This window comes from Alexandromys fortis, unplaced genomic scaffold (genome assembly GCF_014885135.2).
Source record: "Alexandromys fortis isolate MF-2015 unplaced genomic scaffold, M_Fortis_MF-2015_v1.1 scaffold_79, whole genome shotgun sequence".
NCBI lineage: Eukaryota > Metazoa > Chordata > Mammalia > Rodentia > Cricetidae > Alexandromys > Alexandromys fortis.
The window spans coordinates 8,265,758-8,290,048 of NW_026067964.1; the positions used below are offsets into that span (position 1 = coordinate 8,265,758).

General features: G+C 38.9%; 1 protein-coding gene across 6 annotated transcripts in view; it reads right to left on the reverse strand.

Annotated features, from left to right (window-relative positions):
- Positions 1-24,291, reverse strand: part of Ssbp2 (single stranded DNA binding protein 2) — a 259,155-nt gene that overhangs the window by 13,442 nt on the left and 221,422 nt on the right. For all 6 annotated transcript variants that reach the window (XM_050153854.1, XM_050153853.1, XM_050153852.1 and 3 more), the window contains 6 exons: positions 22,745-22,793; positions 16,172-16,207; positions 14,357-14,411; positions 10,934-11,004; positions 7,611-7,689; positions 5,562-5,590 (listed from right to left, as the gene is read on the reverse strand). In XM_050153854.1, coding sequence (XP_050009811.1) covers positions 5,562-5,590; positions 7,611-7,689; positions 10,934-11,004; positions 14,357-14,411; positions 16,172-16,207; positions 22,745-22,793 — 319 coding nt within the window. The remainder of the gene's footprint in view (positions 1-5,561; positions 5,591-7,610; positions 7,690-10,933; positions 11,005-14,356; positions 14,412-16,171; positions 16,208-22,744; positions 22,794-24,291) is intronic.

A 24,291-nucleotide genomic window follows, 5' to 3' on the forward strand; every position in this document is an offset into this window, starting at 1 on the left:
TTATGTGAGTCATAAGGAAGAAAGATTGTTACCGAGAGAGGTGCCTTAGGACCAGAAAGCTCACTGTCAGAGGGAGGAGAGAGGGACCAGCATTCCACTAGAGAAACACCCTACTTAGTTTAAATGGACAGTTCCTACGGAAGCTCTCGGAGACAAAGCAGCTGCTATTAGCAATCAGCACGAAGTCGGCTGGGCCTTTGCCCAAGTTCGTTCATCTTATCTTTTCAGTGTACTCTGAACTATTCACAGTATCAGGCAGTTCACACCAATAGGAAACATGGAATGGCATATAAATCATGTTTATAAGGCCATGCAATGGTGATTGAAGGAAGCATTTTAAGCTATAATTTATCAAGTTTAAAAAATTCAAGCTATAATTTATCAAGTTTAAAAAATTCAGGAACAAACTCTTTGTTATTGTAAATGGAGAAAGATACTTAGATTGCTTTCGCCCTAAACCATATGGCTTATATTTCAGTTTTTTTTTTTTTAAAGAAAGTTACTTAGAGGATTTTGATTTAATACAGCAAGCCCCATCGCAAACACTAAGTTTCATGAATGAGCTCCTAAAGGACATGTGCTTTGTGAGACTATGGCTAGCCTGTAAAGCAGAGGCAGGCAGAGGAGCTGCTGTCAACGCAGCTCCCATCTTGTCTCACTGCGCCCCCTGCAGGGATGATCTGAGAGCAAGGATCCTCTGAAGTCCATAGGAGTTCTATATGCCAAGGGCTCAGAACCACACGTGTACCACAGAAAGAGAATTTTAGCATTTCTGGTAAGTTTTTCCTTCAAAATGCTAGCTACCCAAGAATAAAGAAAGGCAACTTCACTTTGAAGTCAGTCTGACAACTTCATTCCCTTTCAAATTTTTATTAAATGCATCATTTCAGATTAATTATTAGAGGTGCTAATTAATAAATTGTGCTTTGCAAACAGGAATGATATTGCCAACTGTGGTGGTCTGAATGAGAATGGCCCCCAGAGGCTCATATATTTGGGTACTTGGTCCCCAGCTGGTAGGACGATTTATAGAGGACAAGGAGGTGGGCATTAAGTCCATGCCAGCTACTGCTCCATGCAATCCTGTCTGCCACCATGCTCCCGCCATGGCACGGCCATGGACATCTTTGGAACAATGGGCCCCAAATTAAATGCTTTCTTTTATAAGTTGCCTTAGCCATGGTAACCACCATAACCATTGAAAAGTAACTAAGACAGATTTAGTTCAGAAAAGTAAAGCAAACTTTGTTCAAGGTTTTTCACTGGATATCTGGTGTGGTTTAGATATGGGCTGTACTTTTCACATATCGTTCTTTATTCTAAAAGTTTATCTAACTTCAAGCCTGATTCCTGAATTAAAGTGCTGGTTTTATTTTAATTTGTATTTTTAATTAATATTTTAGTGCTGGTATTTGAATCTATGTGTTTGTATATGCTAGGCAAATGCTCTACCATTTAGCTATACCTCTAGACCCCAAGGTATTGATTTGATAATACTTATCATTAAAAATAACACTGGCTTTTTTAAAAAACAACACTTCGGTTAATAATTTCTATTTTCATGCAATCTCTTCATGGCATGGGGGCTCAAACTCAAGTTTCTTTAAGGGTGTAGGCTCTACAAGTAAGTTGAAAGGAATTTTATAAAACTACAACAGAAGTCAAAGCAGCATTAGATCTCTGAGACTCATTCCTTCTAGTCACTGGATCATGTTAGAAAAATTTAAAATGATAAGGACAAAACATGTTGCTTCATTTTTCTCTGAAGTATTGTCTGCCAAGGTTGTGAAAATGACACGAGTCATTTAAAGAAACTGAGCTGCACAAAAATCAGTGGAAGGTGAAGACTTAGGCAACAGAGCCCCTGACACCCGAGGCTATCAAGACCGGTGATGAGTGCAGCTGGCAAGAACTGTGGGACACTTCATCTCACTGTGGCATCATCCGTGGGCAGTGTCTGATGTAGGAGGGTCTTCTGCCTATGTGTTACTTTCATTGGTCAAATAAAGAGACTGCCTTGGCCTTTGATAAGACAGCAGCTTAGATAGGCGGAGTAGACAGAACAGAATGCTGGAAGAAGCAGAGTCAGGCAGACATCATGACTCTCCTCTCCGAGATGGACGCTGGTTAGACTGACTCATGCCGGTAAGCCACAGTGAAGTGGCAATACAGATACTAGAAATGGGTTAGATCAATATGTGATAGTTAGCCAATAAGGGACTGGAGATAATGGGCCAGGCAGTGATGGAGGAAGGACATTGGTTAATTATAATAAAGAAACTGCCTTGGCCCATTTTATTGGTTAGAACATAGGTGGGTGGAGTAAAAACAGAAGAGGATCCTGGGAGAAAGAAGCTGAATCAGGGAGTCGCCATGATTCTCCCACTCCAGACAGATGCAGGTTAAGATCTTTCCTGGTAAGCCAGCTTGTGGAGCTACACAGAATATTAGAAATGGGTTAGATCAATATGTACGAGCTAGCTAATAAGAGGCTGGAACTAATGGGCCAAGGCAGTTTCTTTATTATAATTAACCAATGTCCTTCCTCCATCAAGGCAGTGTTTAAATGAATACAATTTGTGTGTTGTCATTTCGGGTGTTAAGCTAGCCGTGTGAGAGCCAGAAAAGCAGGCCTGCTCGCCTCATCACTACAATCCCTCGCTCCTCTCCGGTGGCAGGACGCAGCCTGCTGCTCCTTTTTACAACAGTGTCTCCAGTGAAATCATCACTGAGGCATGATCCCCGTGCAGAAAGGGATTAGTGTCCAAAAGGGCACAATTTTTGAGCACATATTTAGGAAATAGGGAGCATGACAAAGAATCCAGGAAAGGATTATTTTTAATCATGTTGATGACTTTTTTATTTCAGTAGATGAGTGTGCTGCATACTTCTACTATAAGATTTGGCTTTAAAATACAATTCAGATTTTACTGATCTCATATTCAAAAGACTCTTACATTCCCACTTACCCCTTCTCCAGTTGTAAAGAAATGCTCATTAAACGTATAAGAGACATCACACATAGCCAGGCGGTGGTGGTGCACGCCTATAATCCCAGCACTTGGGAGGATCTCTGTGAGTTTGAGGCCAAGATGGTCCACAAAGTGAGTTTCAGGACAGCCAGGACTGCTACATGGAGAACCTTGTCTCGAAAAACCAACAACAACAACCAACCAAACCAAACAAAAAATACCCATCATACACACAATTCCTCTAGCTAAATGTTTACTTCTCTTGAGTTTTGTAGCTTGCGCTTAATTTTTTAGAATGTATTATTATTATGTGCATGTATATGCATGTGTGCTGTGTGCATGTGTGTTGTATGCATGTGGGGGGGCATGTGTGTACCTGTGTCTGTTCACTGTGGTCATGTGGGGGGATAGGTGTGTGTTGTGGGCATGTGTGTGTACTGTGGGCATAATGCTTGTGCTGTGGGCATGTGTGTGTATTGTGGACATGTGTGTGTACTGTGGGCATGTGTGTGTATTGTGGGCATGTGTGTGTAATGTGGGCATGTGTATATACTGTGGGCATGTGTGTGTGTGCTGTTGGCAGGTGCACTGTGGGCATTGTGCTGAGATGTGTGTTACTATGAGTGTGGTGTGTGTGTTCTGGGCATGTGTGTGAGTATTGTGCTTTGGCACGCAAAGGTCAGACCTGAGTTCTGCGAGGTCAAACTCAGGTTTCTGGACTCATAGTGCAAGTGCCTGTATCTGCTGAGCCATTTTGCTGGCCAGTCTTCAATTTTTATCTTTCAAGCAATTTTTTTTCAAATCCTCTCTTAATTAGCAAGTTATTGTTTCTAATACCACAACACAAGATCCAAACTTTTAAAAAATTTTCCAGTTTTGTGTGCTCAGTTACATAGAGCTTTTTAGGGGACAGGGATCCTACATTTGTTGTATTTGGAGTTAGAGCCCAGCACGCTGCCTTGGTCCACTGTTCTTTCTTTTCTTTAGCTTTGGAGTCTGTCCTGGCACTAGCTCTGTAGGCCAGGCTGACCTTGAACTCACAGAGATCCACAGGCCTCTGCCTCCCCAGTGCTGGGATTAAAGGGGTGCGCCACCCCCCCCCCCCCGGCCCATTGTTCTTTACTAATGAAAGTGTCCCTGTGTGAGGAGAAACCACTGGAGGACAGAAAGATGGCATTTGTTTCCAGAGAAGTCTTTTTTTTTCTTTCTCATTGTTCACATCAATACTTAGCACACAAAACAGAGTCAACTAATGCTTAGGGGTGTTAAGCAAGAAAACTAGCAGTTCATTAAGCAAGTTCTAGCATTGGACAACATAAAAGTTAGTATTTAATTCATCATTGTAATTCTATTGAAAAATATTTAAAAAAGGAATTTATAAGTGATAAAGTCTTTGTCCATATAGAATTTTGTTTGTTTGTTTGGCATAAAAGGTTATAGTTTATTAATCCAAGTTTTAGGAAGACGTCCTATAGCAATTAAGACATTCCAAGTTTATGTTCAGAACAATCTCTAGGTACAAGAATGTACTCCTCAATTATGACTGTAACGTTTCACAGCTAACTGAGGAGAGCTCAGGAAAGGGCAGCTGCAACACCGACGGCTGTAATACAATCACACGGGGCCTCTTGCTTTGGAAACAGACATTGTGAATAGCATTTCTCACAGAGGCAACTTAGTGCCTGCTATAAATCAATGTTTTTCCAGAATACATCTCTGACTGTCTCCAAATGCCTTTTCCCAAGTGTCCCTAGACCTTGGATGGCAGGCAGACCCCAGGGAGTGGCAGGGCTGCACTGTGTAATGTCTGCGGGTCAGAAACCTCAGTTTAAACTCGTCTACGGCTCAGGTAATCTCACTTTTTTTGTGGTGGAGGAATTGTATATTTCCACACAAATATAGTTGGAATGAGAAGCACAGTTGTCCGCAGTGACTTTCTCTACTTACTCATCTATAGCAGACTTTGACGGGGTCATTTCAGTGTTAGCTAATTTTAGTTCTCATCTGAAATATGTTTGACTCTCAGAGAACTACTTTACTTTCTTATGACCTAGGAAGTATTTAGATGTTATTTAAAAAATATGTAAAGAATTTTACCAAAATATTAATTTTAGATACTCAAATTATTGAAGGAGGAAAAATGTAGACACATAATTTTTTTCTACATGTATTAATTTCCTTCTGATTACTTTCCTAGCATTTTGAGAACAAGAATAATGACTGCACACGCCAACACCATCTAAGGAAGGCTTGAAAGACCAAGTTAACATACAAATGCCGTGTTCTTATACCATGTGGAACCAACTTCTCAGGTATCTATGGCCACAGTGCTGTAGACACTTTCCAGATGTTACAGCTTTCTGAAAGATCACCCGCACCTCAGCCCAGCTCTCCATGGAGCATCAGAACACGGCTAAGCTGCTTATCATGTTTTCCTTTCCTAAAGATTATACATATTCATATTTTAATCACTGAATGATTATGTCTGAACCTCTACTTTCAAATTTTTGTTGAATAACAATATTCATAAAGCTCACTTAGTAACCTTAGCATTCCACGTGGAATTAAACAGAGAAGCACGCTACTCACCTTGGAAATACTGTCCATATCTCCTGAGCCTGAAGCAAAGGGGAAAAGATAACCTTCATTAGTGAGAAGGCCCTTACAAATGGAGACTCCCGAGGGAGCGAGCGACCACACCAGCACTAACCGCTTCTATTGCCCATCATCTGGATCCTAGCAGGAGCGGAGTCACGGCTGCAGACCCCGTGGAGACCGCTAGAGAGATCGTCTACATGTACAGATCTGTATCTTTTAATGAAAATGATGTTGTAAATCTGATAGTTTAAAATGGAATTTCGAAGATTATCTAACAATATTCTGAACCATATTTCACTACAATATTCAAAAGTATTATTACTAATATTAAAAATAGCATTTAATATACAAAATAGAAACTAAACATATCTTCAAGATATATTAAATTTTAATTTTGACTCTTGAGAGACATAGGAGATGGGATTATATACTAACTAGCAACAATCATAACTGTCACAATGTCAGTTTTATTTTGAATTATTTTATTATCCACAGCTAATCTTAGTGTAAAATATTATAATATTTTAATAGCAGATTTACTGAACAGCAAAAATAAGAGCTTAGCATGACTCTCTTGTGATAAAAAGGTACACATTGTGACACATGGATGAACACACCCTGTACTGTTACATGTGAATATGTAGACTAATGTCCAGTTCAGAAAGCAAGGCGCTAGGTGTCCACCACTGTGACGCTCATCTGGAAGCTGATTCTAGCAGCGCTGTAAACAAAGCCTTCTAACTATGATCAAATTCTCCAACTTGACAGATTGAGAGTGATTTTTTCTTTCAGAAAGGGTTTCTCTGTGTGTAGCTTTGGTTGTCCTGGAACTCAATCTGTAGACCAGGCTGGACTTGAACTCACAGAGATCCACCTGCTGCCTCTCAAATGCTGGAATTAAAGGTTTATGCCATCACTGCCTGGCTGATTGAGAGTATTTTTGCGATACACTGAAAAATCTAATTCTATAGTAGTACTGTCAAATTAAACACTATGTGATGATGTGCACGTTTCTTCGAGATGTCCGTTATGGTAGCTGGTAATGTGTGTGCCTGGTGTACACCTGGTAAGCGGCAGTGTGCCTGAGGACTTGAATGTTACGTTCTCTCTACCTTTAAGTTAATGGCTGTAATAACCAGATACTTCATGACAACCAAAATAAAATGAACCAGAACTTTGAAATGTACAAAAATATGGGTCCTTAAAAGCACAAAAGTCTATCAGTGATTGCAAATAATTTTGGAATCAATTAACACAGACTTTCAGAGAATCAAGGGCCATACTTCTGGCCCTGAGTATGGGGAATGAAATCCTTTAAGCACGACAGTATAAGCAGGGTTTGTCTAATGTGAGTGAAAGGCTACTTCATAAGCCCTGGCACCACTGTCAGCCTTTGGACTATCTCGTGCCCACAAGCACAGTGCGTCTACACCTTCTGACCGTGACACAGTGTGCTGAGAGGTCCAGTCGGCTTTTACTTTCCTCTAGGTCTCATCATTGTATTTTATTCGCCTTACTTGGCGTCATCCGCTAAGAAAGCGTCATACGTGAAGCGTGCTATTAACTACTGCCGTACTGAAGGCAGGTGCACAGCACGGTCTCATAACGGAATCATTAATATTATCAGAGTATGGTTATTAATTCTATTTAAAATGAGGCAAACATTAACATACAAAATAAAATTAAGGAATTATTACAGAAACCTGGGTTCAAGGACTGGAGGCAAAAGCACCTGTGGAAAGGCCAAAGGAGCCCTCTGGGTTAGGTAGCATGGCACATGCACAGTGCAACAGTCTCCTATGGCCATGAGACACTTATGCTGTCATAGACTGGTATCAATACCTGTGGGCAATCTGGACAGAACCAATCTCACGCCCCTGATTTTCAAGTGCTCTACAGTTCACACCCAATACAGTACAAATCACATGACCACTCAAACATGTATCCATACACGGAAGAGCTTTGTAGACCACAATACCCACAGTATAGAACTATTGTTTTATTTGAATTTATTCCATACATCTTACGGAAAAGCCTTACCTAAAGAGCCATTCATGTGATGGGACTCCATTCCTCCTAATCCACCCATGGGGCCATCTGACCCAGGACCCATTGGAAACTGTTTTAAAAAAAATGAACAAAGTGATTGTGAACATATGGGAATTCATTTTATTTAGCATTACTTATTAACATTAGAGACTGCCCTGATTTATTTCCAGGTATAGAAACTTTTCAGAATACTTTAAAGATTGCGGATTCTTTGTCTGTCCCACCTCTCTCATCTCTAACTTTTGGATGTTCAAGCTAATCTTCCTTTCTGTCCATTTTTCTTTTTCTCCTGAGACATGCCTAGCTGGAATGCATGGACATCCCATGCAAATGAGAAGATCAGCCTTCTCTCCTTGATGGTGATTAAGTCCCTTTTATACCCCCAGGGAGTTCTTAAGAAGCTGCTCGGGGGATTCAAGTTGGAAAGGAAGAAATCAAACTTTTGTTATTTGAAGATGATAAGATAGTATATATAAGTGACCCCCCAAACTCTACCAGGGAACTCCTACAGCTGATAAATACTTTCACTAATGTGGCATGATACAAGATCAACCAAAAAATCAGTAGCCCTCCTATATACAAATGATAAAGAAGCTGAGAAAGAAATCAGAGAAGCATCACCTTTCACGATAGCCACAAATAGCATAAAATATCTTGGGGTAACTCTGACCAAGGAAGTGAAAGATCTATTTGACAAGAACTTTAAGTCTTTGAAGCAGGAAATTGAAGAGGACACCAGAAAGTGGAAGGATCTCCCTTGCTTTTGGATTGGGAGGATCAACATAGTAAAAATGGCAATTCTACCAAAAGCAATCTATAGATTCAATGCAATCCCCATCAAAATCCCATTAAAATTCTTCACAGATCTGGAGAAGACAATAATCAACTTNTCATCAACTTAATAGGGGAAAACAAAAAACCCAGGATAGCCAAAACAATCCTGTACAATTAAGGAACTTCTGGAGGCATCACCATCCTTGACTTCAAACTCTACTACAGAGCTACAGTAATGAAAACAACCTAATACTCGCATTAAAAACAGACAGGAGGACCAATGGAATTGAATTGGAGACTCAGATATTAATCCACACATCTAGGAACACTTGACTTTTGACAAAGAAACTAAAATTATACAATGGAAAAAAGAAATCATCTTCAACAAATGGTGCTGGCATAACTGGATGTCAACAAGCAGAAGAATGAAAGTAGATCCATAGCTATCCCCATGTACAAAACTCAAATCCAAATGAACTAAAGACCTCAATGTAAATCTGACCACACTGAACCTGATAGGAGAGAAAGTGGGAAGTATCTTTAATGCATGGGCACAGGAGACCACTTCCTAAATATAACCCTGTAGTACAGACAGTGAGAGCAACAATAAATAAATGGGACTTTCTGAAACTGAGAAGTTTCTGCAAAGCAAAGGAAATCTGGCTCTAGAGAAATTCCCAGGAATCCCCAAGGATGACCCCCGCTAAGACCCTAAGCAATAGAAGAGAGGGGGCCCGAACTTGTCTTGCCCTCTAGTCAGACTGATGGATATTTTAAATATCACCATAGAACCTTCATCCAGCAACTGATGGAAACAGAAGCAGAGACCCGTATCGGAGCACTGGACTGAGCTTCCAAAGTCCAGTTCAAGAGCGGGAGGAATGAAAATATGAGTAAAGAGGTCAAGACCATGATGGAGGGGTTCATCACTGGAACAGTTTACCTAAGCTAATGGGAGCTCACCAACTCCAGCCGGACTGGGAGGGAACAAGCATAGGATCAAATTAGTTCCTCTGAATGTGGTTGCCAGTTGCCTGGTTGGGGCAGACTGAGGGGCCACTGGCAGTGGAACCAGGATTTATCCCCACTGCATATACTGGCTTTCTGGGAACCTATTCTCTTTGGATGGATACCTTGCTCAGCCCAAAGCAATGTGCCTCACCCTCTCTGAGGAGTGGATGGGGGTGGGGTGGGAGAGTATGTGGAGAGACTGGGAGAAGAAGAGGGAGTGGGAACTGGGATTGGTATGTATAAAGAAAAAGATAGTTTGTTTTCTTTAAAAAATAATAAAAAAGAAGCTGCGGATGCTATTGGCTCATTATGGATATTTCTGTTGAATCACGATGCCAGTGTCAACACTGTTTTAGTAGGTGAGAGATCACTGAATGGGGACAGAGAATGACTTCCTCATGCAGGTTAAACACATTCAGCTACTTAGGGATGCACTGCTAACTGTTCTTAGTCACCTGTGCTGTGCCAGCTTACTTCAGACTGCAGCAGTTAGGCTCCCATTTGTAAAGCAGCAGGATTGCTTCTTTTCAAGTAAAATCGTAGCAGTAGCTGTGAACCGACATGCTGGGGCAGAGCTGTGAGGGGAATTCACGGTCAGTGCTCTTTCACCTCCGCACGCCTCTAGAATGCTTCTGTGCCAACTGAAGGCAGGTATGGTCATCTTATGCTTGGAGGTAAGTACCTACCGAAGGCAGCATTTTCTTCTAAATGTTCCAATTCATACTCAAATCCACATGGACTGAGCATTGATTAGAGTGCTGAATCACACGAGCCTTCAGGACCAGAGCAGATTAAACAAGGCAGGAAGGGGAGGGCACAGGAAAAAGAAAAGGAAGGAAAGAAGACAAGCAGGCAGGCAGGCTGGGTGGGTGGCTTGGGGGGAAACTATTCAGACAAGCCTAAATGCCACCAGCTCACACACTTTCCCAGGAGAACAAGGTTGCTAAAAACACACAGACAGGTAGGTAGGAAAGATGGCCAAGGCACTTTGCCACCCAAAATCTGAGCTCAATCCCCAGAATTCACATAATGGATGGAGAGAAAGCTGAACTTCAAGTTGCCCTCTGACCTCCGCATGTGTGCCATAGCACACTAACCAGCACAAGGGCACACATGCACACAGTAAGAGAACACAATGAAACAAAAGCATGATTGGTCTTTTAGAAAGAACTTGTGATGCATGCACACAACTGGAACGTCAGAGAGTGACTGGATTGGAATCTTCTTACTCGGCTTTTAACAAGAGCACAGTTAAGAGCTGTAGCTGGGAAGTTAGAATGGAAGCCCAAGAGCCTGTGATGTGCTGCACGCTACCCTTCCCTGCCTCTGCAGCTTTAGAAGGTACTCGATGCTTTAGAAGACTACAGGCATGTAGGCTTTAATTAGTTTGGTATGCAATTAATGCATTTGCTCACTTTTTTTTCAATTTTAGCTACCCTATGTACTTACATATAAGCATATTTATATCTATATCTAAATTTATTTGGAATATTATTATGTTATAACCCAAATTTAAAATCCATACTTACATTAGGTCTGTTAGGTCCAGGAGGTACTGCGTTCATTAAAGTATACATATTGTCTCCAGAATTTGTTGAATCTGAAACAAAACATCACTTAATTAATATTTCTACCAAAGCCGTCACAAAACAACCAAAAATGACCTTGGCATACACAGAACTTGCCAGCTAGATACACAGCAGACATAGTCATTAGCAATGCTTGGAAACATTTCCAGGCAGTCATTATCTGACCCAAACTGTACTGTTCTAAAGTCATAAGTCAGGAACATGAAGAGAGGTAAAAAATTACAGTATATTTGACTCCATAAGCAATGATATCAGACAATTTTAAAAATTCAAATTAAGTAGCTTTTCAATTTTCAGGATTTTCTTAGAATTTCAAAGGGAAAAATCTGAAATTTAGGATGAAACTGGTAGAATATACTGATTTAATTTCAAACATGAGATTACAGCAAGACTAGTAAAAGAAACCGTCTTGCTTGACTTGTTTCTCCTTTTCAGAGATGGTCTTGTCTTATGGCTGTGTCTCGCCTTGAATTCACAACAATCCTCCTGTCTGTTTCCCAAGTACTGAATTAACACCCATGGCTTTCAGCAACTTTTTGATGAATTTATTCTGTTATTTTATTAAAATAACTGCAATATTTACTTTATAAGTATACACAAGAGTCTACACTACTCTAGAACTTATACTTCATGCCTACTAGCTAATTCTAATTCAATCTCCACACATATTTTATGAAGTAAAACCCAGAGTGAAAGTCAATTATTTTACATTGAGGAAATTAGTTATAAAATAGTTTTTTATTTTCTTAAAATTACCAAGTTTACTTACATGTATTACAATAGATCTTTATTTTGAAAAGGATTAAGTGTTTGAAAAAATGAGTTTTGTATTGACTCAAGAGAGGGAGTAAAATAACATGCTTTCTTATGGTAATGACCACAGAGAGACATAATTACTTCTTCCATGTGTGTCTACTTACTAGACATTAATTACCCTGTGATTTTTGTGTGTAGTATTTAGAGTAAGCACAGTATTATTCATTGGTCATTTATCAACAGTGATATAAAAATCTCAGCACTAGATTTTACTTTTTGTTTTGAGACCAGGTCTCACTGTGTACCTGTGGCTGTTCTTGAATTGATTACAGAGACCAGGCTGGCCTTGAACTCAGAGAGGTCCACCTGCCTCTGTCTCCCAAGTGCTAGGATTAAAGGTGTGTGCTACTAAGAGCAGCTAGATTACTTCTAAATAAATACCTCATAATAGTGAATAAACCAGAGTGCATCCCCTCAGGCTGGCCTTTGTTTTTGAACAGTAAGTGAGATCCCAACATATTTTTGCAGCTATAATTTTTTCATGTCCTCATCTATGAATACTTCTGTCACTTAAGGTTACTTACTCCTTCTTGTCTACCACCAGCCTTGCCCATCTTCTATTTTCATTCTCTCTCCTGCCTAGCATCTTCTCACCAGCCCCACCTACAGGAGTTCTGGTCACTATCCAAGACCCATTTCAAATGCTGTTTCTAGTGTAAGTTTCCTGAGGTTTCTGAGTGCATGCATGCTCCCAACCAATGCAGCCTTGTATCCCCCTTCTGCTCATCCTGGCTACCAAGAGTTCATCAGAGAAATGGCTATATTTTACTTAGTTTGTGTGCCTCGGACAACAAATTATATTTATTGCATTTAATTTGTCTAGAAAGTTCTATGATATTTCAGAAAATTTTGGATTTGTTTTTAAATATATGAAAACTTTAAATAAGTTTTATCTTTACTTTTGGTGAAAGAAAAATGGATTACATATTTTAAATATGCAAGAGATGAATTTATCATTTTTAAGACTAATTGAAAAGATAATTTCATCCAAATGAGAGAAAATCATCAAAAGGAATAAGGATGGCTTTCTGGGAAATGCCTGACTCTTTTTGATTCATGGAAGAGTCTTACACTGAAGTGAACCTATGGGCATGCTGAGGACACAGGCCCATTATTAAAGGATGCCTTTACAAAAGTATGTGAGCAAGGCCAGCAAGGCACGATGAAGATGTCAGTAGACTACTCATCCCTTGCTATGCTTAGTGTTGCTTGAAGGTAGGTTCTAGTCAATAGTGAAAAGAGAAAAATCATACACCATCTCATAAACTACACATTAGCTTCACAATATGAGACTGACACGCACGGGAGGTAATTAGTTCATAAATTTATCTTTGATGGATTCTGCTTCATTTTCAGCGTGGACACTTTGAGGATAGAGATAATGACAATTGTATGGAAAGAGAGAAATAGTAAATTTAAGTAACATTTCATATTGCCAAATTTGGTTTTAAATAAAATATACGAAATAAAAAATTATTTGCCAGCATTATTAATAATAATGAATTTTAAACTCCTGTATATCTTAGAACTAAATCTAAATATATTTGACTTCACGGTGAACCATACTAAAATTATTTTTAATTATAAACATTTCAAATCTATTTTATTACCAAGAAATACTGAAAACCTTAGCTTATTTCTCTGCTTTTAAAATTTCTGGGACAGATACATATGTGTGCAATACACATACATACATACATACATACATACATACACGTCTATACAAAATTGTGGGTCAGGAGAGGTGACCCTACTGTTAAGAGCACATACCTCTCCTGCAGAGGACCTGAGTTCAATTCCCAACACAAATATCAAGGGGCTCCCAATCATCTACAATTCCAGCGCTAGGGGATCTGGAATCAATTTTTAAGAACCATCGGGTAGCCCTTGATACATGTTCCATAACTTGATAGATCTTTGATAATTTAAATTCCAATCACTAGTCTCCAAATATGTTTAATAGTCTGTTAAAGTCTCAAGAAAAAAAAAGCTAATGCTACTTGAAATAATTATGTTGAATTGTTATGGAAATACTGAAGTATATCTTATTTTAGAAGATTAAAAAATCTTTCAGCAGTAGCCAGTAAATCTATTAACTAATAAATTCCTATAGACATGTAGGGTAAACAATACTATAAGCACATCCATACTCAGTAACATGGTAGATGTGGGGTGGGAGTCAGTTTGCCATTCTAACCTAATGGGTCTATGTCTTTAGTGTTTTACTCCTGGAGATTTTCTGAGTTGGGGGCTATGGATTCTTCTCAGTTTTAAGGGATTTGCAGGTAAGTTAAGTTACCTGCAATTCCTATAACCCAACACATTGCCCATATTGTCTAAATCTATAATCCACACAAGAGGAATTTTCTAAATCTTTAAGGACTGAAGCTCTCTAAGATCTTGACTTCTTCTTACCTGCTTCCTCCATAGTCTTTAAACATGTTGAGACAATGAAAATTCCTAAGTTGATTTAAGAAAAAAAATTCTATATTCTGTGGTTTTATCTTAGGAGTCAAATGCCCATGTATCTTGTTGGAATTATCATACCTGCTGGACTAGGCATGATGGGTGTTCCTGGTGGCCCTCCGCCTCCTGGAGGACCCTAAATAATTACACAAGATTTCAGAAAAAATAAAGCATTTCATTAAACAATGTAAGGAAAAGCAGGAAAAGGTTATACTTATCTCTATAATAATCCAATTTTAAAAATACAAAGCAAATATATTTCCTCTGTAATTTATTTTCTTTGATTCACAATCAACTCAATATTATGCAAAACATAATTTAGCTTAACTATGTTGAGACTGTTTTGACAAGTTTCCAAAAACAATAAGCCTGTAACACTGGTTTATTATTCATGATTTAATCACATCACCTATAATGAGGTTAAGAAACCACTTAATAGAGCCTTTACAAATCAACAAAGTAGGAATAATTCACGTGTACTTTAATTGTTCGCTGTAATTTTCTGACATTTTACTAAAACTACAAAGACATTCACAGAGAGTCTCTAAGAGACACTCACTTAGAGGTCCGCACTCCAGACCCACTAATGCTGCTTCTTTTCTCTGTTGGCTTTGGCTGTGATACAGAGCTCAGTATACTAGCTATTGCTTCAGTGGGAAACGAGACAGGGTCCTCACTGAGGCTGCTGCTACGCAGGCTGCAGCTCCACATCCCCTGATGAGGCAGGAGTGAGTCTGCCTTTAATTCTGACAACTAAACCAACAGGCTAGGCAACGAGCTTTAGAATTCTTCAGGTACCCTATGTATAGTGAGTCAAATTAACTTAAATCTTTATTCTGAGTGTGTAATACAGTCTACCAGTTACTTCAAATAATATCTGTACTTCCCACTAAGTAAACAACTAAAATGTCTTTTAAAATAAATGTATATAATCTCATGAACAACTTTTCAAGCCTATGAAGTGACTTTAAGAAAGAGAGTCATTCTAATTCCTTTATTTTGTTTCATACATATTATGTCAAGAGTTGGCCGTCTTTGGCTGGAACTGCTCAGGGGAACCCTGAGCACTAAGTCCCAGGTCCAGGTACAGCACATAGTGTTTCTGCAGGGGTTAAGGTGCTCATTCATCTTCCTCTTGTGTACCTGTATTTACTGTGTAGTAGCTGCCCATAACCTCTGAAAATTACTTTGGAAAATACTTCCTACTTTACTATTTTATACTTGCTTTTGTGTTAATATTTTCTCCTAAATTTAAAAAAAAAATTATCACTTCTGGAGGTCTTCGGATGAAAAAGGATCATAAAAGAGTAAAGCCAAAGGGTCATCTGTGACTTTAAGAGAGGAGGTCCAAAACCTACAAGTTTTGGCTTTAGGTCTACAAAAATACTGAGAAATGTTAATATGTATTAGATCGTAACAATGAAATAGGTATTTTCAGTTTCTAGTAATAGAAAAAGCCTATAAGATCCTTCCAAATTATTACTGAAGTCTGATCCACTTTGTGGTTGAGATAAAACGTCATGTTTTCTTAGCCTTTATGTGTGGTGAGCGGGCAGAGGGAGGGTGTGTACATTACTCTTATGGAGAACTGTGAATTCAAACATAATATTCTGTAACTGGGATGGCTCTCCTCATGATTGGATAGAGAGTATTGTAGTGGTTCCCAGAAACATATGCCAAAGTAAAACAGAGTACTCCAGGCAATTCTAGCCAGACTGATAACTGTTTCACTAATGAACATCAACATATGTATTGAGGTTGGCAGATGAAACAACCCAAGATGTTCACTTCTTGGTCAATACACAGGGGCTCTTCGGAACATCTGGGCAACAGTTTCATTGCTCAAATAAAATGTAACATCAATTCTTACAAGCAAACAAACCCAAATGTACTTACTACATAATTTCCAGGAGATGCTGAGGAATACGGTATCTGAAACATGAGCAGGACAGAAACAAATATTTTGATTCATGTGACTGAATGAGATTGAATTAAATAAATTGGCCTTTTTAAAATCAAGTTGAAAATATATTCCAAAGTACAATAAAACATAAAGGAATTTATATCTATCTAATGCCCCCCAAATCCAAGCAATTGTAGCATTATATTAAACTCACAAGAAAATATAGATTTTATTCAAGAGGAATTCAAAATTATAGTTTCAAATTATATTGGCTTAGGTGAGTTGTATCCACTGTGTGGTACTAATGAGATAGTCTATAAATAGAAAGATGTATACTTGTACAGCTAAGACCAGGAAACCAGAATTAGTAGCCTGTACATATAAAACTTCTAGTCTATGTACACCCTAAAAGACATTTGCTGCTACTTTCATCCAGTACATGTCATTTCTCACACTTCCTGCCTAGTTAATATTAAAACAATGCAATAAATTAAAAGGAATTGGCTGATAATCTGTGAAGAATGTGCTTTGTCTTCAGATGAAGCTCCCTGGAAGAGGCCATTTTCCAGGTAGGAGGAGGTTCTAATTCACAAGGCGCTGATGAAGGAAGTGAACAATAAACACAGACTTTAAAATAAACACCTAAGTGTGGGTGTTAATGGAAAAGTTAAACATTTTTTCAACAAACCCACTAGCTCACTTGCATGATACAGCCCATGAGCTTTATTCTGAGGAAAGACAGTAATTTGTCTCCCTGGAATGAGCTAGTCAGGGCCAGAATAAGACCTGAGTGGTAAATACGCTGATTCCTTTCTCTGACGGCCCCTAAACCTGCCGTAACAACACAGGAATACGAGGCCACAAATAAGGAACTCCATAAACCAGTTTCCCCTTTAAAATACTTGATGATTTTTAGAACTATTTAACAGTAAGCTATTTGAAAAGGCTTTCTCTTCACTGTTAGGGGTCCTTATTTTGTGTGAGCACAGAGCACAGGGCGCCAAAGCCTCTACTCTGGTGTTTGTGGGGGCTGACTGAGCCCACGGCTGCTGTGGTGCTCAGCTACTAGTGAAGGGCATTACTTCCTCCGGGTACTAGGGTCTCTCACAGCACTGACCCTGGCCTCCATTCAGAAAGCTCATGACATTGCTTTCTTGTACCCTTTTTAGGTCGTGGTCTAGCATCCAGACTTCTTAATACATTGCTTTAAATACAGACATTTGCCCCCTCTGAACTGTCAGCATTCTCTTGGTTCCTAGAACCCATCTCATCTCCCTGTCTTCAGCACCTGGTCAGGGTTTTCTTACTCTGATATTATCTAGCACAATAATCTAACCATCTTTTATCATCTTTACAATACATTCTTGAACTTTGTAACATACTGCATTTTCTCTTTCCTTTCTGAGAGTTCAGCACCCCTGTGCCAAAATCTGGGCAATTCCTTTGCCTGACTTACACTCATGCTTACAAAACTTACCCTGAATTCCTGTTGGATTTCTTTTTATTAAACTTTCATGTTTTCTTAGTCAATTAATCTTGGTCCGTTTACAACTAAACTAGCCCTGTATTCTCCTATACTCTATAGTTTGTCTCCCAAGTATCTTAATTATTCTTCCAAAGCCTACCAAACTGGTTCCTACTTCTCTGGTCATCTGCTAGTTAGTGTCTCTGTTTTACAAGAGATTTCCTGGAGGAAAACATAAAGCGAGGATGAGAAAATCACAAATACAACCACACTCTGTGACATACTAGTTACATCTTCTATGCTCTGCCCTAACAATCTTCACATTTTCTGGTTCAGCCTTTGCAGAAGCCCTGACATGTAAGCAATGAGCACGCAAACTTTAGGAGGAAGAAAAATTCTTGTTATAAATATTTCCATTTGCCAGATTTCAAGTTACCAAAGGGGTCCAGCACACAGCTCATGAAATTTCTGAATGAAAAATAAATTCTAAAATTTGGACTTCTTTTTCACTCTGTGAGCTGGCCTTCAGAGCCATTAAGTCATTCTGAGTAGACAGTTTGCCCTCCTGCCATACATTAAACCATTATTTCAGTTCAGCATGATGTTGTTTACAGATTTAAAATTATAATTATTATGCTGGAGAGAAAAAGAAAACAAGACTTTCTGTTAGTTTTCAAGGACAGCACCTCCAACTAGGTCTTGAAAATTCTTTCACATGGTGAAATAGAACTATCACTTTTAAATGCTTTACCAATTCTTATCTCACCTAGCTGTTAAATTTACTCCCATCTTTGTCCGGACAAGCTCTTTTATTTTAGTTTATATAAACTATTTCTATAATATATTCAGTCATCTGATTATAATTCTGTATCTTTGGGCTGCTACTGCTGGTACATAACTGAATCTGTGCTCTTGAAAGATGCCCAGGATGGGATAACATAGCATGAAAGACACACACTACATTGAAGAGACAAAGACACTGAGTGAGTATAGTGGGTTTGTTTCTGAGCTGGAGATCTGGGATGCACAGAAAGAAGGCAGGGAAAACAAGAATGATGAGAAGACCTGAAGGGACAAAAAGAAATGAGGCTGCACAATACATTCAGGGGATGTTACACAATTGTTTAATGGCTGCTACACTGTAGGATTTGTGGGCTGTATGGTAAAAGATAAGGCCACATGCTTGGACCAGGAACGAATGCATGCAATAGAAAGTTAAAGGGTTTTCTAGACATGTACATTTTCAGTCAAGAGATGGCAAAGAGAGTTGTGGGGGATGCTGACCACAATACACAGAACTGCAGAACTGAGAATCATTTCATAAATTATCTCGAAGGACATAATGATAAATGGTGTCATAATTCTAGCTCCAGAGAATCCAGTGTACTCTCATGAAATCCATAGGCTCCTGTATACATTGGGTGCTCTTACATACAGTCAGGAACACACACACACATGCATGTGTGCACACACAAAATATAGTAAATATTTTAAAACATGTTAAAATGAAGACACAGTTGATAAGTAAAATCACAGAGCCAAAGGGTCACAATCATCTAGGTACAAAAAGTTGATTAAGAAAATTAAGGGTCAAGTATGTTGCATGACTAAGTTAGACGGGAATTCTGTATCTTAATACTCATAATTGTTGGTGGTATGAATAAGGGCTATAGAGCAAAGGGAAGCAGAAAGAGAGGTACATTTTCTCAAATCTTTGAACCTAAATCAGATTTAAATCAAGGTTTTTAGAGGAAAGACTACTAAGGACTGGGGAGGGGGCTAGAAGAATAATGGAAAAGGCAGGATAGAGGTTTGAAGGGCGGATAGACAGGACAAATGAACAAACGCACTTGAGAACAGAGATTCCCATTAATTTGTACAATTAATGTGTTAATAACTATCATGGAAAGTAAATAATTAGAGAGCTTTCAGAATGAACAAGCCTTTGCTCTATTAAAAATTCAACCAAGAGAGAAGGAAAGAAAACATTTTTAAAATATCCATTTGGTGACCACACAGTGGGGAAAGAACAGGTTCAGGTAAGAATCACCAATAGATGCTAAAAATGGCTGCTGAGGATGAGAAAGAAAAAGAACATTTACCTCAGTTTCAAATATGGTTCTACATGGGTATTTATAGAGAAAAACAGTAATTTTCATGTAACAGAAACTTCACAGCAGCAGCTTAGCCAAACAATCCAAATTAAGGTGACCAGAGGCAAGACAGGCCCACAGGAGCCTCCAGCAATGGTGTTGTGAGGAAAACACAAAGCTCCTCCCGCCAATCCCGGCAGGTGTCAGACAAAGCAAGCTATGGGACTTTCTGAACAACTGCTCCACAGCCAGCACAGCTGCGGCCGGCAGAGACAAACGCCAGCTGAGCGGCCTGTTCCGGAGGAAAAGCGACAGGTACAGGGCCGAGGAGTAGCATAAAGATACTATTTAGACAACTGGGAAAATTCCAGTAAGATCTGTAGATTAAACCAGCATCAGTCAGGGTCAGGGCTATGACCCTCAGCACGGTTTGGCAGGGGCACTTTCAGGAGATCCATGAAATAGCTGGTGTGGACCTCAGGAGACTTACACAGAGCAGGGACGACTGCTCAGAGTGATCGTGAAGCAAAGGGGAGAACATCAGCACAGGGTGCATGGGAAGGCCTGGGCCTTCTCCCAGCCACCTGCGTGTCTGACATGGCTTCATGATTATTATAAAAAAGATAAAAAAAAAAAAACCAGAAAACCCACTTTAATATGCTGTCCTGAGCAGACAGACACATACCAGCAACATCAGATGGAAGGCTCTGTCATAGGAAATATGTAGAGAGAGTCAATCAAAATAACTCAGATGAGTCACCACTCCACAGCGATCAATTGCGTTTGCCTCTCTCTGTTTCACACAAGTCCTCTCTTCTAGAAGGCCACCCACTGTCTGCAGTTTTCCTTTAGCTCTTCACTCTCCATGAGAGGCGTATTCTTCCTCTGTAAGCTTAGGAAGAAGACTTCCTTCTCTTTCTGGAGAACCTCACATGTGCCCCATTGCTTACCCAGTGCACGTCCTTTGAGTTAGGAGAGATATCTCTGTATATGGCATACATAAACAGAAGGGACTACCCTTCAGTTCTTACTTGCCTAAACTGTACTGGTCAAATGTCCACTCCATACTGGCCATGGAGCAGTTTATTGTGCCCATTTCCAGGCCAGTTCCTAGTATTTCTTGGGGTCTAAGATGATCTAGATCCACTGATCTAATACACCAATGCTCAGATGAGTCCTGAAGCTACGGGGTCCTCATAACTGAAATTCATCAGAATATGGGATTTTTGTCTCACCTCTGCCCATATTAAATTCACATTACTTGAATAATATACTACCAGGTACAACACAGCTATTTCCCTATTACCTCCCCAAATGCCATACATGGTCCTCAGTGGCTCTCAGCTACACTCTCAGGTATGTATCAAAAGGTGCTGATGGACTAGCCAGGTGGTGGTGGCGCACGCCTTTAATCCCAGCACTTGGGAGGCAGAGGCAGGCGGATCTCTGTACATTTGAAGCCAACATGGTCTCCAAAGTGAGTGCAAGGAGAGGCTCCAAAGCTAGAGAAACCCTGTCTTGGAAAATGAAGGGGGGGAAAGGTGCTGATGAACATGGAGCATGAATTGTTGAATTGTTCTCTGCCTGCAGTGGACGGCTGTGTGGACACTAAGCTTAGGAGCAGCACAGGCTTCACTTTTCTGTCTAGTTTCATCACTCATGGAGGGAACAGGGATTCCTTCTGGACTCTGAAACTGGGGAGACTGTCAAAGAGCTCCGTGTTACCTAGAAACATTTTAATAGGTCTCTTAACAGAAAAAAATAGCAAAGTATTTGTACTGCATGCCAGATGCCATTTCAAAGTGAAACCCCAAATAAACAAATTAAGAAAAAGAGCAAGAAGCAAAGAAAAGGAAACATATCCTAAGCAACTGAAAGCCCTGGGAAGAAGTTATTCACATTACAATATAATCTGGCAAAATAATATATAATATATATAATATTGAGATTTTTCTCAATAGTTCACTGAACACCCAAGTGGAAACAACATCTTTCTCTTTACCTGAAACAATTAGTCAATGTCATGACTACTAAAGCCAAAAGAAAATAAGAAAATACAAAATTAATATTTTCTCTAAAACATGAATGATTTAATTGATTTGGAGGAAATTTGGATTTTGTTTTAGAACAGCATTGGGCCTATGGTTATTTTTTCCCATACCTCATATACCTATTTTTTACTTTTTGAAGTTTTACATTAATCTTAAATATTAGTTATGTTTCAGACTTATTTAGCATTTGGGCAATTACCAGTGAGTGGAAGCACCTGTACACAACCAGCAAGCTCCATCCTTTCTTAGTGCTCATGGACTTCATTCATGGAGCTTAGTCTGCTTGGCTTACCTTGGGTGTCTGTGTACAGTGTGCACACCACACTAATGTTTAAAACAGGCTTCTCTCACCTAGTGGAATGCTTATGATTTCAAAGAGGAAAAAAACCATCTCCAGGATCATTCAGTTTAAAACCTGATAGCTTAATTTTCAACCTGTGCACATATCTCTGTGACCTTATTAAGAGAAAAATGCATTAAGCTACTGCCACAAAATATAAGAAAGATTCCCAGGGTGTCAGATACATAGATGTGCAGGGATGGCAATTTAGCTAATAGGCACTAGGCAAATGTGCACCTGGTAGGTATGATAAACAGCACACAATCATAGCAATTCAGTTTTCTCTAATCGAGACTCATCTCATCTGGCAACTTAATGATCTTTAGCTACTCTAGAAGATCAAACCTTATGAACTGTGTGGATCACCAGGCACACTATTGCATTACTCACTGTTTCTACCTTTCGAAATCTGTTAACTGCCACAGAGCACATGTTTACATGAGGAAATGAATAAAATACAAAACTTCAAAAACATATATTTTTAAGAGAAAATAAGCTATTTTTTGAGCACCTTCTTTAAAAGCTTAATACAGCTATGCTCAGTTCCTGTGGAGCTCTCAAAAGCAAACAGTCTTTTCACTGCTAAATGTTACAAAGTGCAAAATATGTATACTCACTGAGTTGGCATTTGTTGGGTTTGGCCAAGGTCTACCACCACCTGGACCCCTACAAAATGATATGACAGATTAAATTTCAACATGTGCCTAAATGGTTTCCCAGTGAATAAAGAACACGGCTCAAAACATTCATGTCTGTAATTCAGTTACCACACCCAAATCACTTTTTAGTCATTTTGATAGCTTTCCCTTGAACAAAAAAATTATTTCATGAAAGTTTCATGTATAGTTAAATACTATTTATTTTCATAGACAAGAAATGGAAGTCGCCCATAGCAGTCCATATATGCTCCTAAATGATTTTTACCAGTTTCAGAGTAAAAGGGATCAAATACAGATAAATATAATCCAATATATCAGTATGAATAACCTGTGTATCATTCAAAATGAAATTATTTATAAAACATTCCATAAATGATTACTGCCAAATTTCAAATAAGAACTATCTAAACTTGCCTCCTTAAAAATTATATTAAGAATAGATTATATATCACTGTACCATCTGGTGCTAATGAAGACTTGGTTACCACGGGAAAGCACAGAGTCTGAGGTTAGTCTCATTGTCAGTATCATTATAATGTAAGGCTGCCACTGAGTTACCAAGTATCAGTACTACTGTTTACCACAAAAGAATGCAGCCTTTAAATGGGCATGTGAATTACAGCTCTACAGGTATAAATATTCATATTTTCATAATTTTAGTTGAAGGTTGTAGAGAGAACAAGTCTTGAAATGAAAGGAGATAATCTATACCAACTTCATTTTAGAATTCAGGAGAATGTTTTATATTTCTTACCCTATAAACAAAATTAATGCCCAGTTAATTAAAACCAAAGTCATATACTTGGGCTATGGTTTTAAGTATATTTGAATACTTAAATTCAAAATATCGTTTTATGAAAATCAGACTATTTTCTTTTATTAGTTACTGAAAATTCTGTTCTTATTATGGCAGTGAAATTTTCTAATTTAAAACAGTCCTTTGACTCTATGAACCTTAAATCTAAAGTAATTAACATTAAATAAAGACACTGTCCTAGACACCTATTATGTTAGCTATGTCTGCTAGGGATCTTTACAGCCACTTTGGTTTAGCTTGGTTGGTACTCCTAGGGCGTAAACAGAGGGAGCGGGCATAAACCCTCCTCAGGCTCTGTTCTAACTGCCCTGAGGAGAATTCTCCCCTTCAAGTGATATTGATAAGGATGACAATGGTAATGAGAATTTCACAAGTGATTACTGAACACTATTCAAAGACTATTTTACATATAGGATTCATTGTCCCGATGGACATAAAATGCTGTAAAACAGGATGCACTGCTCTAGTAAAGCCTCTGAGTAGAAAGATCAGCCAGTCTGTCTGATGCTAAATACAGTGCATCTGTCTTGAAACAGCCTAGAAAATAGTCAGATCATGGGAAGTTAAATACTATGATGGTATATAGTTAACAATCAGAGCTCTGAAATGACCCAGTAAGAACTATATGAATTGGGCTCACAGCAAGGGTCAGCAGGTAAAGATATTTGCTGCCAGCCTCCTAGCCTGA